Below are 17,042 nucleotides of genomic sequence, written 5' to 3' on the forward strand. Positions count from 1 at the left end.
GTTGAGAGCGTTTGGGGTTTGATCCAAGTGGTACGACGAATTCTTTTGGGAGTGACGGGAGTCTGATTTCGTCATTGGACGACAAATGGAGAGTTGCGTGGAGAGGGAGAGAGAGGAGAGAGAATGAAATTTGGAATTTCAAGAGATAAGAAGGCTAGGTATAGTTCTGGCTCTCCGATATTTGCCATGCTGGAAAGTCTATTTGGCATGCCACATGTTTATATAAGTTTATGAATGTTTATATTATGTATGTGTAATGCTTCCAATAAAGTAATTCAAATTGAAAAAAATAAATACTTTTTATCCTGATATCACATGGTTGACCAAGACCAGTGCACCACCCCAATTAAAACAGAGCCCTATTACTTGAATACACCAATAATTGGTGAACTCAGTATAATCAACATCTTTACAAAGGTCCTACAAATGTTCCTTGGTAGGCCAATTTCATGATCTACAGAATAAACAAACTCTACTCAAGGAGAGGCTATTAGGATAAATATTTTATTTAAGAGTAAATCATTCTTTACAATAATGATATACTTACGGGGTTAGCAAAGAAATGTTTCTGATAAATTGAGTCTGATGATCCTATGAAGCCACTTCCAATGAGGCTACCCAATATGGTAGGGACTCCACTGGATGTACTTTGTCTCTGATTCCGCACAATCAGGTGTTTGTCAAGAACCATTGCCTCTAGAAGCTTTCTAGTGATCTGCCATCCATTTAGAACATGCATCAGCATTCACCAATCCGTAGAAACAAAAAAAAAACTTACAATTTACATTTGATGAAAATTATGTCAAAGATCAAGGTATTAATAAAACCATGTATGATATTATTTCCTGTGAGCTACGAAACACGAAAACAGAAAGGTGCTCTTTCATCTGTTAACATCATTGAAAAAGTGCAGAAGTGAACTTTGACAGATAATCCTGGATGGGTGAAAACAAGCTAGATTATGGATTCAGACAACCTGTTGCTGATGTATAAAATCTACAATTGATTTATTTCACTCGACCTTGTGGATCATCAATTAAACGACAAAGCTCTTTTAAGTTTACTTCCAGCCCAGCACTTTTATATTACATTTTCATCTTCAACCACATACACAACATTATATTCATACCTGGGGATTCAATTTGTCCATCCGGCGGATAATATCATCCTGCACAATATAGAAAAGCTCAACACTTCAAAAAATTTGGCTCAAATAGTTACAATAAAAAAGATAAACATGTTCAAAGGTACATATGAGGTTGGGAAAGCTGTTCGAGTAGAAATAGAATGTGATAACATAAAAGAAAAGCACAACTGAGACAGCATCTACCTCTTTTGCGCCAGGATTTTGCATAACAATTCCAAGAATATGACTTGCGAGTGTCTTGTATGCAGGCCAGTTCATGGTCCCATCTGCAGAAGAGAATGCGCAACATCCATCCATGTCCGTTGCTTCCGGTACATTAACATTGTCCCGTAGACAACTTTCATTCATGTTGTTGTCTTGATTTATATCCAAGGGTCGAGCAGCCTCCTTGGAATGATTCAGAATAGTGACTCTGTGAGCACCATGAAGACACATTCCTAACTTTGCATCTGATTTCTCACTAGCTATATCATCTAAAGAATAGCCTGCCAAGGCTTCCAGAGGCGACCTGCCAGAATCCCCTGCCATGGGGACATTGCTAACAAGATTGGCATTTTCATTCATATGGACATGTGATGGGCCGTTGCCGGTATAATGGCCTGAAGTGGCATGGAACTCATAGGCCTTATTGAGAAGTTCGCTGATGCTGTCCTTCCCATTCTTGAACAATTCTACAGCTTTCGCTCTTGAAGTCGTTGCACGATCCACCAATAACATGATGCCAGGAAAGCCTTTTTCTCGGCGACCATCACAAGATTCGAAATTATCAATGCTCTGTTGCAAGCTTTTCAAGCCTTCAGGTTCTCCAACACCTTCCTCTGGCAACAATGGTAAAATAGATAATTCGCCTGAAGAAACTAAAGCAAACAAATGAAAAATGTCCCCACCCTGTAAATCTGCAGTGAGTTTCACCCGTTTAACCATGAGATCGTCTTCATTTTCTTGAAGCCAATTAGAAAATTTATCAGCACGTTTTCCAGTATGAAATGGAAATTGAGATCTAGAGAAACATCCAGCTCTTCTGGATGCCTCTATCGCAGCCATATTCTTGCAACAGAGAACCTTTTCAAAGGCTACTTTAATCTTTTCATCTGCGAAATCATCCCACAATTCTTCCTTTAAACTTGTGCCATGCTTGTGTTCAATATCATTCAACAAATTCCTCTTAAGACCTATTCCCGAGGAACATTGCATGTATTGTCCACAATCAACATTTACTGACCTGTTATGGATCTTCTCCAGGTACTTCTCATATCTTTTGGAAACAATGTTACAGAGCCTCATTAGAGCTTTTCTAAATTTCATGTCTTGCTTCAGTAATGCCATTCTTCTTCGGCAAAAACTTGGTGGTGCAGGAAGGTGGCTAAGTGATGCCCAACATATGCGGTTATATTTTGCTCCAAGAGCTACTCGGTGTCTTACATATTGGATGATCAGTTGCCTGAAAAAAGATGATCGCTTAAGCAAAGAGAAATAACACAAAAGAACTGATAAGAATACAAATCTCTTTACACAGTTAAAAGGAATCAAATGCATAAGCCTCATGCTCTGAAAGTTTCTAAATGAAGATGATTAAAACTATCACTATGGAATGTGAGCCTCTTCAGTATGATAAATTTTTACTTGGAATTCCTGCAGTTGCAAACCTTGACAGATCATCATCACCTAAGCCTTTTCCACAAATAGGTTTGCCATTCGTTCCTATTCCACAAATAGTTTTGCCATTCATTCCTATCTAGAGCTTACACTCTCCATGATCCGACAAAGTCGAAATCCTTCCTGATTACTTTCATCTGTCTCTTTTGGTTTCCCTCCTCTTTTTACCGTCTCCTATTTTAATTTTTTCAATGGTCACCCGCACTGCTATCTCGACTTTGTATGTGCACGAGCTATCTTAAACAATTTTCTCACATCTCATTTCTTATTCACAAAATATATAGCCCAATGGTAGAGTTGCAAGGTGCAACCTAGAGGTCATAGGTTCAATTCTTCCAAAAAGCCATATTATATGGGGTAAGGACTGCGTACATCCAGTTTGTCCCAGACCCCGGAGCCTTGTGTCCGGGAGTTGTTTACCTTTACCTTTTTCTTGTTTGCATTATCCCTACCCTATATTAAAAAGTCTAATTTGTTATCCAATAATTCCTTGTGTTCACACAACTAAACATTTGTCATGAAATTGACACTAATGACATACTTTTGGCAGTTTATCACAGTGGTCAAAGTGCTGATGCATTTTTTTCTTCTCATTCCTTACCTATCGGCTTCAGCTGTCCAAGAGAACCTTTTTTCAGGTGTTTGCTTCATCTTCGAGGCAGCATAGTGGCTGACAGAGGAAGGACAATTCTCATTCTTGTCATTTAACTGTTCATTTTCAGAAATTTGTATAGTCTCACTCTCATGAGATGCTTGCAAATGAGATATGCACTTTGCAGGAGAAGCTGCAGAAAAGTTTTGTTCGTCAATGAATTGGCTAGCATTATCTTGTTGTCCAGAAAGTCCTACCTTGCCCAACTGTGCACTTAGATCAACTCTGGTATGCTTAAGCGACCTTTTTTCTGCATCCTTCTTCCGTTTCCGAGAAGATGAACCACATTTGTTTTGAGCTAGTTGGTACTGGTCGTTGGAAATTAGACCAAATTGACATCGTCTATCACGTTTTCGATTCTTGGCACTATAGATGCGAAGCACCTGCAAATAACAATTGGACAGACAGGAAATTTTTTTTAATATATATATATATATAGTTTTAAAATAAAACAGGGCTATAAGGGGAAGGAAAACAAGGAGAATCATGCTAAGAATATAGAAATGCAATCTAACCTGCTCTAAGGTAAGATTAAGACTTTTTGCAATCTCCTGGCATTTTTCATATGGAGGCTTTTCATTTGGACTGCCATCTTTTATATGCTTCAGGACTTCAGTTCGCTGATCAGCGGTCATACCCCAGACCGAAGCCCATGAACGGTGAGAAGAAACCTGTGGATGTCAATCATGATTATCTTCACTATAATTGATGTCAAACAAGACTGCCATTGACTAAGAAACTATACATTAATATTGCATTGCAAAAATTGTGAAATTATCCATTAGGCAAACCTTAGAAAGTACTGCAAAACAGCCTGGTAGAAAACTATTTGTGACTGCTCCTAGAATAGGAAAAAGAAAACTTGGAAAATAACAGGAGAAAATCGAATAAATCAAAGTGAAAAATGAGAAGAAAAATGGAAAGGATAAAAGAAGAAAGCAAATGAAAACATTAAATGATAAAAGAGAAGGAAAAATTGGGAAAAAAAGAGAGGAGGAAATCAAAGAATGCAGAGATAGGATGGGAGATGAGCTCGTTAGATTGATGTAAAGGGATAACCAAAAGAGGTTCGATGAGAGGATGCATAATCATCTCCAGGTTTCTCTGTAGCTAGGAAAAAGTATAATTGGTCCATAACGAGCTAAAAGGTGCAGAGATAATGGAGAGACACAGAAAACAGAGGAAGACAACACATGGTTCAACAAATGATTGGAAACTGATAACCTTGACCTGGGAAACAATCAGCATTAACACAGAGAGCTAAAGGAGTGCTAACATTCCACTATTTCAGAAGATGTGAAAAGAAGAGTGCAACAGGAAAGTGAAGAAGAGATGAATGTAAGAGACCAACAAGATTGGAAAGATAGCAAGTGAAGCAAGAACAGATTTATAATCCAGGAAGCTTTGCAACATGGAGGGTACTACAGGGACTGCTAACCAGAACTATTTCACACGATACAGGAATTGCAATAGACCAATTGGAATAACCAAACCAGACATGCAACTATTCAGCAGAATACTGCAAAATATGTGGAGCATCAACGCAAATCATATTGAATGGGCAATGTATTTATAACCTATGCACTACTTTGTTCCTGATATATACTCAGATGAAGCAAAATATACAGAAAGAAAAGAAAAGAGAGAGAGAGAGAGAGGAAACTATACACAAGATCGTGGGAGAAAAATAGAGAGAGAAAATGAGTGAGGGGGAGAGGAGAAAAATAGAAGAGAATGGCTGGAAAATGGTGTGATCTAGACAGTGATATGAGGAGACTTAAAGAGAGTATACCGTGTATATCATATAAGGGTGGGGAAGGTGATAAGAGGGAGGGCTTTTGCAACTTTAACAAGAAGAAAATAAATATGACCAAGAGAAAATGCATAAACTGCTGAAAAACTACGAGCCAATGTGAGCAGATCAGTAGGAAAAGAGAGTAAAAAGAATACTAGTGAAGAAAGGAGATGGGTGTTCTTCTATGGGAAGAAAAGTTTATTATTCAACACAATCTGTTGTTAGCAATGAGGGTGGAGAGTGGGATTGAATGACAGGAAGCGGCAATGCATGACGAATGAAAGAGGGCTTTTCAAGATATGGCAGAGTGCTGGAATGACAGATCTGACACAACCAAGTTGAATTGAGGGAAGCAATACCACAAACAATAGGGGAATTCTGGAACCTAATGGCCTAAATTATTTGCAGGACTTGCTGAAACACAAGCGCCCATTCATCGATAGAGACATTAAACTTGTGTTGCAATACCAACAAAGATTGCAAATGCTAACAAAATCAAGGCTTGCATTGAATGGTTCCTTCAAGAGCTTGTACTATCATTCACTAAGCATCGTGGTCAACAAATGTATATCTCATAGACACAATAGTGGATTCAAGCCAAACCTCATTGGGGATATAGCGCTGAGGCAATGATAAATAGTAAAGCTCACTGTATTAAATAATCTTGTATCTTTAGGGGAGGTGACTCATTGTGATTAGTCGCAAAAGATGTGGGCATATAGGTCATATTGCCCAGTACATTGCACAGATTTTTATTGCTATTAACCCAAATTTCTTTATAAAAAAGGGCAAACATACACATTAAATGTTCAGTGCAAACCTCGCGAACAGCAGATCCAGGGAATGTGCGTGAAGCAGCTCTTCGATCAGCAGCTACATAGCAGTATTCTAAAATTTCCCAATACTGATCAATTGTTTCTCTGTTCGAAAAGATAAAATCATGTCTGATTCGAGGGCAAAGATCAAGAAATCTATAATTTGAAGACATTGAAAATAATGCTGGTGGTTCCTCTATAAAAGCCTTAAGCTCCATGGAATATACAGTAGTGGTATGTGGGACCTTGACTGCATCATCTGAATGTCCATCTGCCACTAGCCCGATCAACTATATCACAGTAATCAGTATCATCCGTTAGGTCTGATAGCAGTGATATATAATGTAATAGATAACATAGAGACTAGCTAGAGCATAAAAACAAAGGAAAATGTCCATTGGAAAAGAATTCGATGGTAATATGTCTATGACAGGCAAGACATTAAGTCATTATCACCCACAACTCTTTTGTAGTAATTCTAGCTGTTAGATCGTGGCACAGTAAATTATCAGTGCATGATTTATTGTACTTTAGTGGATGAAAATATTGAATTTTTTAGTGTAGTTTTGTAGTTACAAGATAAATTATATAAACACAAATAGAGAAACAAGGGCTTGGTTTTCAGGTTTTTTTTTTTTTTTCAAATTTAGGAGTATGACCTTAGATAGGAACTAGGAAGCATTGACACGAACACGGACACAGGACACGACACTCCAACAAGGGAATTTTAAAATTTACTGGACACGACTAGGACACGTATACATAAATATATATATATATATATATATATAAGATATAAATATATATGTATATAAGATATAAATATATATGTATATGTCATATATAAAAAATTAACAAAAACAAATATTTTTGAATAGGGTAATGTTTGATTTGAATAAATATACTTTTGAATTCAATTTGGCTATATAGTTTCTAGTTTTATGTGTTTTTTCAAATTATAACCAAATATAAAATAAAAAATTCAGGAGTGGGCCCAACAGTAGTGCTTTCTTATACTGCTGTTGTACATATGGTACTTTCAAGAAGCAATGGCAAGTAGTGAGTCCAATAATGTTTTACTAAATTCTGACAGAAGAAAAAGCATGGGCCCAGACCAATAGTGTTTTATTGAACTCTGACATAAAAAGAAAGCTCAAGACAAGAGAAAAGAAGGGACACGGCTGGGACGGTGTGTCCAGGCCGTGTCCTTTAATTAAAAAAAAAAAAAACATGACACCCGTGTCCATGCCGTGTCGGTGTCCGACACCGGGACGGGCTTCATTTGAGAAGTGTCTGTGCTTCCTAGGATAGGCATGACGGGTGGAAAAAAATTGACACAGTGGATGCTCATTGATTTCTCCCATATATTCATGTAGCCGACCATAAATAATTTGGGATGAGTCTTGGATGATAATGAAATTTGCATAAAATCATTAAAAAGGCTTAATGATCATATTTCAAAATTGATCTTATTGTGGAGGTATATCAAGAAAGTATACCTTTAGTCGTTGCAAGATGTTAACAAGGATGGACACTCTTCCAGTCGTCCGAGTATCATGCAAATGTTTATACTCCTGAAAATGAGGATCAGACAGACATAAACCAATCTTATCCTTCTCTGTCATACTGTCAACTTTTTTAGTGGAACCCACAACTTGCAGAAAAAGCTCAAGAGGAATAGCCTTAATAGCTGCTTCTAGGTTAATCAAACAACTTGTAGAGGTATCCTTTAAATCATCATCCCAACCAGGCGTACTAGTTAAGTAATCCCAGAGAAAGCAATGCAGCAGCTTTGCGCGAACCATTTTTCCCAATATGAAGCCATTGTCAAACATCTTGTCTAATCTAACAGCTAGGGCATTGGATGGTCCAACTTCCTGATTTCTTTGCACAACATCGACTAAAGAAACTGATTCATTGTCCTTCATCTTACAAGAGGCCTCAGCACGAACTTGTCTCTCAAAAGACCTCCACCTATCATGAATTTCACCATGCAGTTTGGGAGTTAAAGTTTTAACAGATGGATGCAGAACTACCTCAATGATACGGTTACTATCATAGTTCCTGACAGCTGGTACAGCTAAAGATATGCATCTACAGTATCCTTCTTCCTCAAGCTTGTTTAGAATTCGGTACATGGACTTCCTGCACATCTTTGTGCCCTTGCTTTTCTCAAGACTCACAAGCCACTTGTATAGCTCAACTTTCAAAATGAATGTTTGATCCTGCATGCATTCAAAGACACAGAAGAAATATTATATTTACTAACCAAATTGTCGGTGATGCCAGGAGCTGTTTTTCCTAGCAAACATATAGCAAAGCGTTTGTTGTCAAAGACCTGTAAGTGTTCAAGTATTCTCTGCTTCCTTCGTGCACCATCAGCAGTCAAAGGCGGATATGAACGTTTATTATTTGATCTATTTCTAGTTGAGTTCAACGAAGAAAGTCTTATTTCTACAGAAGCATCATTTTCTTCCATTGTTGCAGTAACTGGACCAACATCTGCATCTGGAACTGTGCCCCCTAATTGAGGGACTAACCTTTTTGTGTCGTCATTAGAGAGAAGCATATGCTTAGCTTCACCACCACTTAAGGGTCCATCGGAAATTTTTTTATCAACTTCCCTGTTATCAATGTTTTCTGCAGTAGCAAAACCATCTTCTGCAGTTGAAGCACCACACTTGATAAGTGTTTGAGCTGATCTGCCTGGAACACTGAGATTGTCAACATCCAGATCACAATTTTTTATGAGCGAAATTTCAGAGCTACTTGTAAGTGCGTAGGGTAGTTCAAGATTGAAGTTTTTACAGGTCCACACTCGATTTGCAATGGCAGTATTAAGGATTTCCTTCTGCTTACATACCCCAAATCTTTTTTCCAGATTATCAAGATGAGAGCTATTCTTTTTATTATCAATTCCAAGCCTCTCACACACCTGTATACAAAAGACATAAAAAATAATCAAGTGTACAAAAGCTCCAGCAGTAGGCAGGGTCGGGGATAGGTAAGACATATGCAGTCTTCCCCTACATAATATGATGAGAGGCTGTTCCTGGGGTTTGAACCTGTGACCTTTAACCACTGGGCCACATGTATACAAATGAACTTCAATGCAATAAATACTCAGAAGTTGGAATTCAACATGAATTTTGAAGAAAGCCTTATGCAAACCATGCTAAGTAAAGCACCAGCATAAGTTACTTTTGGAATTAAAAGAAACATTATTGACTACAACCTTAACACATACAATCCATCGAATGAACAATGGTTTATTTACTTAATACAATTTAGAAAAGATGGAAAGATTAATGAATAATTAAGACATTCATGTGGCATTGGGAGCGTCCTTGATTCTAAGCGAGCCTAGATCTGCCGTTGAGGAAAAACAAAGTATGCATGTTTGGTTAATTTATGAATCTAATGCCGAATTCAATGAATCCCTCACATCTAGAGAGTCATGTTTGCTGATGAATATGACAAATTAATAATCACCTTCATGAAGTTTTCAAATTAATCAAAACTGTTCCAGTTTTTCAGAAAATTCTCATATAACATATTTATCTTTTTTGTAAGTATAGATAGACTCAACAGTAGGAAACTTCCTCTTTTGCTAATTCAAGAAAGCCATGTCCTGATTTACCAAAGGGGCCTAACTCATCCGCCAAAAATCCTAGAAGAAAATTTGCACACAAGTCCACAAAGACTCGAAAGTTCGCAAGGGACAAGAGCGAGTCAGAAGATTCCCCTTCAAAGTTAAAAAAAGGAAATGAATAGGTAGTTAGCCTAGGTGATTAGTAATTGTTAAGTAATAATGCTGCGCATGCCCAGCGTATATAGGCATCCTAAATGTAAACACACTAGATACAAACAATCAAGTATATAGATTACTAACTTAAAGCCCCAAAAAAGAAGGTTTTCCGTTTTCATGTAGTAACTACAGCCATATCATAGTTATGGTAAGACTACTTAAAAGACAAAGAAAGAATTTTTTTTTGTTTTGAACAGAAAAGACAATCATCGATATAAAGACAAAGAGAAAGTTGTAGGTCGAAATTACTAATTTCTGTGACAATTACTTATCCAAGATCCAAGACAAGGCAAGGAAATGGGCTTTGGACCCAACTTTAAACCACTCCAAAGCCCATATAACCGTGAAGGAAGGAGTTTTGTAGCCAAACCCATGTATGCTGCCCCAGTAGATATTAGATAAGTTCGCAGAGTTTCAAAACTGGAATATGTTCAGTTTTTTTTTCTCTCTAAAGAGATCTCAAACACGAACAAGATGTACACACCTCTAATGGGTGTTTCAACCAAAATAAAAAAGGGAAACAGAAGACATTCTTCAAGGTGTTGTGAAAAGGGAAAGTGCAGTATAATTATGAGCGACACCAAAAGAGATAAAGTAAAACAATAAACATAAATATACTAGTGTACCTTCACGAAAAGCAACCCTTCTGATCCTGCAGCATCTATCATCTCATAAATTTGATGGTCAATGGGAAGCTCTACAAGATGGTCAGAGATTTGACTTTTCCTTCCAAACTTCACAATCTGTCCTTTACTTAAAACTTCATCTCCATATATGTGAGCTTCTGACTTATTCTTCGGAGTAAACTTTTTCAGCAAACGTAAACAAGGGACTACCTGTCAGAATATATGCAAAACAGGATATCAACTAAACAAAAAAAGTCTTCTCACCAATTATTTCGAATATGGTTTATTTCATAAAGCACATCTCAACGCAGTATTTGTTATGATTCATTTAAAGACATTTTTGAATGAAAAAATAAATTTATTGAAGCACCGAGAAGGTGCCCAAAGAAAAGCAAGTACAACATATGAAACAAAGAAAAGAGACCAAAGGATACATCAATAATGAGAAGCAAGAGTAATGGTCTCTAAGAAGTTTATACAATGACTTGACCTGCAAAACTTAAAAAGTGCTCAGCCAATGATCTAAAAAGAAGTGAAATCCGACTCTTTGCCTTCAAAAACTCTCCTACTTCTCTCCACCCAAAGCAGCCCGCAAGTTATCAATGGGATGAATTGAATGATCTTCCCCTTGTCTAGTATTTGCTTAGAATCTTCCATGTAATTATATCTGTGGCTAAATTGCAGCTCATCAGTCATCACCCAATTGACACCCATCAGAATGAATATTGCAGCTCAAATTCTCTACGTCCAACAACAATGAAGGAGAATATGTCTTAACAGATTCAGCTCGTTCCTTGCAGAGAGGGCATCTGTTTGTAAGACATTCCTCTTAAGACATTACTAACTTCAAACTTCTGAACTGTCTGCTTACTTGTCTCAGCACATTACCCATAAGTGTTCTATTTAGGTTTCTCAATATTTTCTCAACAGCTTCTTGGTGCCCCCTTTATAAAGTTCTTTTGCATTCAAAAATAAAAAAGATTTGCTCACTTTTCTGAAATGTGTACTTGCTATTCTGAAATGCTTCTGACTTTTGGTAGATATTTGCTTTACTCAGAGTTTGAAAATTTTAAGTTCTAAAATGTTACCAGGACACTTTCTTACAGTTGCCATGAAAAGTTATCAATTCGTTCCTTAGAGGCATCATGAACAAAAACCGCAGTAAATGGGTTGAGTAGTCAGAGGTAATGCTGGGGTGGAAGCAGATTAAATCAAAAGGCATTGACTCATCCAGCGAAATATTGTGAAAGTTTTGGTGGTGCCGAAGGCTTGGCTCCACGTTGCTAGATACAGAGGCATCTGAGACTTTTCACATATTAAGTACTATCTCGGACCTCAATAGGTGTTGGAAATTAAAGATATTTTAACATATAAGGAGTTAATTTCACTTCTCTTAACAATAGAACCAGTTGATTTGTCTCCTGCCTATAAAAGTATACTACCAAACATGTAAAAAAACTGTGCGCTTCTGAACCGATATTGCTTTCAGCATTGATCTTTTATATTCTCTGTTGCCTAGAAAACGAATTCCGCTAATTGCCTGTCTGTTTTTCGTAAGTTCAGCTAAAAGTACGACAGTTTTTTAAAGGCCACTAATTTTAGCATTGGAATTCCAGCTTTGAACACAAAATATTCCTCACTAAAGAACATGCAAGGAGCAGCATACTTAATAAATTCAGTACGTGTTAAATGCAAATCCAAAAAACCTAGGGCACATTATACTTTCAGATGCGAACACACTCACTTGCAGGTTCAAGTCTCAAGGGAAAGAAACCATCACAAGCAAGTTATCACACTCGCCGAAAGGATGCCCTTACATATTCTAATAAAAAAAACTCCCGTACATAAGGCTCTCGCGGTGGGCGGGGTCGGGAGGACATGTAGGATGTATGCAAACCTTTTTTTTTTGGTAGTAAGAAATTGCATTAAACTAAAAGAAAGATACAAAATACGAGGGGCATACCCCAAGAAAAGTCATCCGACACTAAGGGCTGAAGAAACCCAAATGCATATGAAAATCTAATCATCAAAAAGGTAGTGCACAGGCACAACCACTACAACACCAACCGTCCAGCATATAGGGACAGCTCTAGCAAGAAAACATGTCCAGTTGGAAGAAAACAGCCCTTCCACATATTATATGGGGACCTTACCTCCATATAATATGTGGAAAGGTTGTTTTCAGGAATTGAACATATGACCTCTACGTTGCACCCATGCAACCTACGACTGACCCACATGTTCGCATGTCCATTGCATATTCTAATACTTAATTATTATTTTTTCTATTAACAGACTCAGAAATAATAGCATGAACTACTATTAAAGAAAAAAATAGGAAGAACTTTTATGTCATGTTTATTAAAAAGGCAATGCAATATACGACAAGGAGGTCAAGAAGGACTATAATTTGAACATAAATTTTAAACTCACCTTTCCTCTGGCTTTAGCATTAATCTCCTCCACAATACAATCATCTTTCAACCTGCCACAGATCTGAGACCTTTTGTTCAGGAACCGGTCTATGAAAAAGAGCAGTAAAAATTTCCAGGAAAAAAAAAGTGTATTTTGAAATGTAGAGTGCGTGAATGTGGTCACAAGAACTTACATTTTTCCAAGCCTTGTGGCTCGAACTTGCTCCATTATAACCAAGACATCGTTTAATTTCTGAGATGTCAAGAACCTTCAACAAAAAAGTTATAAATGAAAAGAAAAAGAAATCAGAACATGTTGGCAGTTTAACAATAACCAATATCAATTATTTCTTTAAATATGATTGACCTGGTTAGTCTCTTCTTCAAGTTTATCACAGATAGCCTTCATTGCTGGTACATAATCTTTTATGAGAACATTTTCTTTAGGACATTTTGCAGAAGAACCATCTCTACTTGTATCACCTTCAGTTGCATTATGAAGAGCATGCAAATCATGTTCTTCCCTAGTAATATCAAATTTTTGTTGGGATCCCAAATGATCTGCATAGCGACGCAAGTGAACTAAATTGGTGCAAACACTTGAACTGTTTTTTACTTTCCCTTCACTGCAAGCTTGTTTAGTTCTCTCAACTGCAGATTGCCTCGTAATCAGCCCTTGGCACTCAAGGTTCCTCACTGGGTTAAAGAAATTCTTCCCTTTAGTGCCAAATTCCTTAACAAGTTGACTCTGTGTTATTCCATTTTTTCTGCAAGATACAAGGTGTTAAGATCCCCATTAATAAAACGTATCAGCCTATCAACATTGATTCCTCCTTTCAGTGGAAGCATAATTTTAGAGATCAGTCAACAGTTTATTAAAACGCCAGGCTAATATAACCAGAATAAGACACCAGAAACAGACACATTTTGCAATCTCTATGCCAAGCTAGTATGCCAAGATTGTCCTCTCATTTCCAAGAACCTACTCTAATTTAAAGTAATAATTTCTAGAGTCTACAAGGATTAACCAGCACTTAAATTTAAATAAGAAATAAAGCTGTCAAAACCACAATGCGGACTCCTGTCATTTACTAAATTTTGCACTAATGGATGTAGAAGCATCATCTTTCCTTCATTCCAATTTAAAAAATTTGAATCCATCGTTTTGACCTGTTCAGACAAGATTAAAAATTATGTAACAAACTAGTTCAATATATTAGACCAAAGAAAAAGTCGGTTGCATGTTTTAGGGGGACCACACAAATCCAGTAATAATTAAAATTAGATTTTGCAACCATTGAACCAGTAATAATTTAAAATTAGATTTTGCAACAACAGCAATAGAAGAGTCATCTTTGATCCGCCTAAAACAAGCAACCAACATTTTTTCTGTCAAGTATATCAAACTTACTTCTTTTTCTTTTTAATTTTCTGGTTTGAGAATTTAGTGTAGACTTAGTATTTTCTAATTCACTATATAAATATTTTTTTATTTTTTATTTTTGGTTAAGGGTTTATATGTGATTCTAAACAAGGATATATATGTAAAAGAAAAAAAATAAAAATGGTGTAAACTTAGTAGTTTGATGTCGTGCAAATAAAATTTCTCCAAAAAGAAAAGCAGAGGAAGAAATTATGAATCGAAGGTGAAGCTGAATTTTTGTAGTTATTTCAACATGAAAGCCTGGGGTGAAAATATACTTCTCAAACTGATCACATAGGTTAGAATTAAAGCCTAAAACAGCAAATTATATTCTTTTAATATCTTTTTTAAGACTCCAACCTATATATCAATGTGTGGCCCTAAAACAAAGTCAATTGTCATCAATTCCTAATAACATCTGCTATGATCAATCCATATGGCACACATAGACATACACCAGAATTTGTTCTTTTCACATACGAATTTGCATTTGCCAATCATTAACTGGGATATATACAATATTGCAGAATTATTAGACTGGCACACACAACAAACGGGAGGCAAATATTTAATCAGATATTGTTTCACACACAATCATTAGATACAAACCTTGCGAGGGCAATCCGCTCAAGGGCCTGGCGTTGCATGTTAGGCATATTCGCATTGGCGGTAGAGGTATTGTAAAGGCCCAAGAAGCTATCCCATAATTGCTGATTAGCAATAATCTTCAAACCTAATTTTTGTGCATCCTCAAAACACTGAATTGAAGGATCAGTGCGGCTATACGCGACCTTGTCGGCATGGAATTGGATGGTTGGGACGGCTAGGAGATTCGCCCATAAGGCTTTCTTTTGTCCTGGAGAGAGTCCGTGATCATTGTCGAGCCTCGACCACAGAGTGGAGAGGGAGATACCGTCGGTGCGTTGCACACAGATCTCTTCAAGAGCTGAGTTAATTATCTGTTCCATAGGTGTGGATTATTTGAAGATCAAACTCTTGTTCCCAATGGAAAATTGAAAATTGAGAATTTCTGTGATTTCCTTATGGTGGGAAAAACCGAAGAAGAGTGTGTATTTGAAGAGGCTAGGAGGATAGTTGCCGAGTTGGTTTGAAACGGAGTAGTAGGTTTAGGGTTCGAATCCTGTAAACTGTAAAAGAGAAGGAAACACGTTTAGAGAGTGCTAGTCAAACGGGACCGTTTTGTGAAATAAGGATATTGACTTTTTTTAAAAAAAATAAAACGAAAACTTACCTTGCGTACACACGAACAACCGACCCCCAGCAAAGCAGAGCAGCCAACTGTGCAGTGGTCGAGATCCGGCGAGTTTCGTAAGGTTTCACCCATTCATCAATTCAGAGTTTCAGTTCTATTTGTTGAAACGGAGAAATTTTATTTACACATCATAAATGTGTTAAGTTTATACTATTTTTAGAATTTTTTTTGTTTACATCTATATTTCTATATGAAATGTCTAATATATCCTTAAATGAAAATAAATCAACACAATCATCCAGATTTTATTCTCAACAATTAGTAGACTGTCCGATTTTGTTATAAATAATCAACAGCATCATCCCGATTTTTGTAACCAAAAACCACATGACTGTACCTTTTTTTTCTATATGAAATGTCTAATATATCCTTAAATGAAAATAAATCAACACAATCATCCAGATTTTATTCTCAACAATTAGTAGACCGTCCGATTTTGATATCAATAATCAACAGCATCATCCCGATTTTTGTAACCAAAAACCACATGACTGTACCTTTTTTTTCTATATGAAATGTCTAATATATCCTTAAATGAAAATAAATCAACACAATCATCCAGATTTTATTCTCAACAATTAGTAGACCGTCCGATTTTGTTATCAATAATCAACAGCATCATCCCGATTTTTGTAACCAAAAACCACATGACTGTACCTTTTTTTTAAACAAAAAATGGACATGGTTAGTTGATTTACGTCAATTACCGAATTTAACACAAAAACCACAAATCAAGCTCTCAGCAAATTCAATAGCAGGTGATAAGATCCAATTAGGTCAATTCATTCATGTTGAGAGACTTGAATCTGCCTCACCAGTCCCGATTCTTGGGAGAATCACTTGGGGAATAACACTCCGTCTTTGAGTAGATTAAAGTCTCAGTTGTTGAAACATGGGTTGAATTTAGATGAGAAGAATTTGGATGTGAAGAAGGAATCCCTTGGAAAATTGAAGACAACAACTTAAAAGGAAAGAATTTATATTTTGTATTTTACAAGTAAAGGGTATTTTGGGCTACTCATTAAATGTTGGATGTAAACTTATAGTGCCACTTTGGCAAATGATGTGAGCATATTTGTGCATGTTTATATCAGTGATATTCTGTCACTTTAATCATTTTCTTGGTTGATGAGGTTGATTTGTGATGAGATTTTATGAAGATAACTTCAAGGGGATGATGTTAAGAAACTGTGCTTTAAATTGGAAATTACAGAATTTTGGTACTTAAGACCTTCTTGTATATTTTGCAGGACATTCGACATAAGGAGCTGACAGAATAAATTGCAGTCTTCAACGGACTTTTAGAGGACATTTCAAGCTGTTCGGGAAGTGCTGGTTCACATTAATTGGAGTACGATGGAACTCTGAACATTACCCAAAGGCAGGGCTGGAAATCTTATGAGAAGCAGGATTTTATGCTGCGGACCGGGTCT

General features: G+C 36.7%; 1 protein-coding gene across 2 annotated transcripts; it reads right to left on the reverse strand.

Annotated features, from left to right (window-relative positions):
* Window positions 1-348: 348 nt before the first annotated feature.
* Window positions 349-15,692, reverse strand: LOC120016650. 2 transcript variants are annotated; one of them, XM_038869524.1, is made up of 14 exons: window positions 15,589-15,692; window positions 14,946-15,484; window positions 13,281-13,680; window positions 13,108-13,182; window positions 12,933-12,995; window positions 10,500-10,709; window positions 8,404-9,000; window positions 7,565-8,290; window positions 6,071-6,355; window positions 3,971-4,126; window positions 3,405-3,838; window positions 1,331-2,588; window positions 1,130-1,168; window positions 349-715 (listed from the first exon to the last, which is right to left on the reverse strand). In XM_038869524.1, the coding sequence occupies exons 2-14, from the start codon at window positions 15,302-15,304 to the stop codon at window positions 527-529; spliced, it is 4,791 nt and encodes a 1,596-aa protein (XP_038725452.1). In that variant the 5' UTR covers window positions 15,305-15,484; window positions 15,589-15,692; the 3' UTR covers window positions 349-526. The 2 variants fall into 2 exon arrangements, with proteins under 2 accessions (XP_038725452.1, XP_038725461.1); XM_038869533.1 differs by lacking the exons at window positions 14,946-15,484; window positions 15,589-15,692 and having other exon boundaries at window positions 12,933-12,984; window positions 13,281-13,422.
* Window positions 15,693-17,042: the final 1,350 nt, after the last annotated feature.

This window comes from Tripterygium wilfordii, chromosome 2, assembly GCF_013401445.1.
Source record: "Tripterygium wilfordii isolate XIE 37 chromosome 2, ASM1340144v1, whole genome shotgun sequence".
Lineage (NCBI taxonomy): Eukaryota > Viridiplantae > Streptophyta > Magnoliopsida > Celastrales > Celastraceae > Tripterygium > Tripterygium wilfordii.

Excerpts from the sequence above, each read along its gene's own strand:
- LOC120016650 (XM_038869524.1), bottom strand. The coding sequence starts at position 15,304 with ATGGAACAGATAATTAACTCAGCTCTTGAAGAGATCTGTGTGCAACGC. Across the intron at positions 10,710-12,932 it reads ATGCTAAAGCCAGAGGAAAG|GTAGTCCCTTGTTTACGTTT; the intron begins GTGAGTTTAAAA and ends ATATTCTGACAG. Across the intron at positions 3,839-3,970 it reads TTAATCTTACCTTAGAGCAG|GTGCTTCGCATCTATAGTGC; the intron begins GTTAGATTGCAT and ends TGTTATTTGCAG.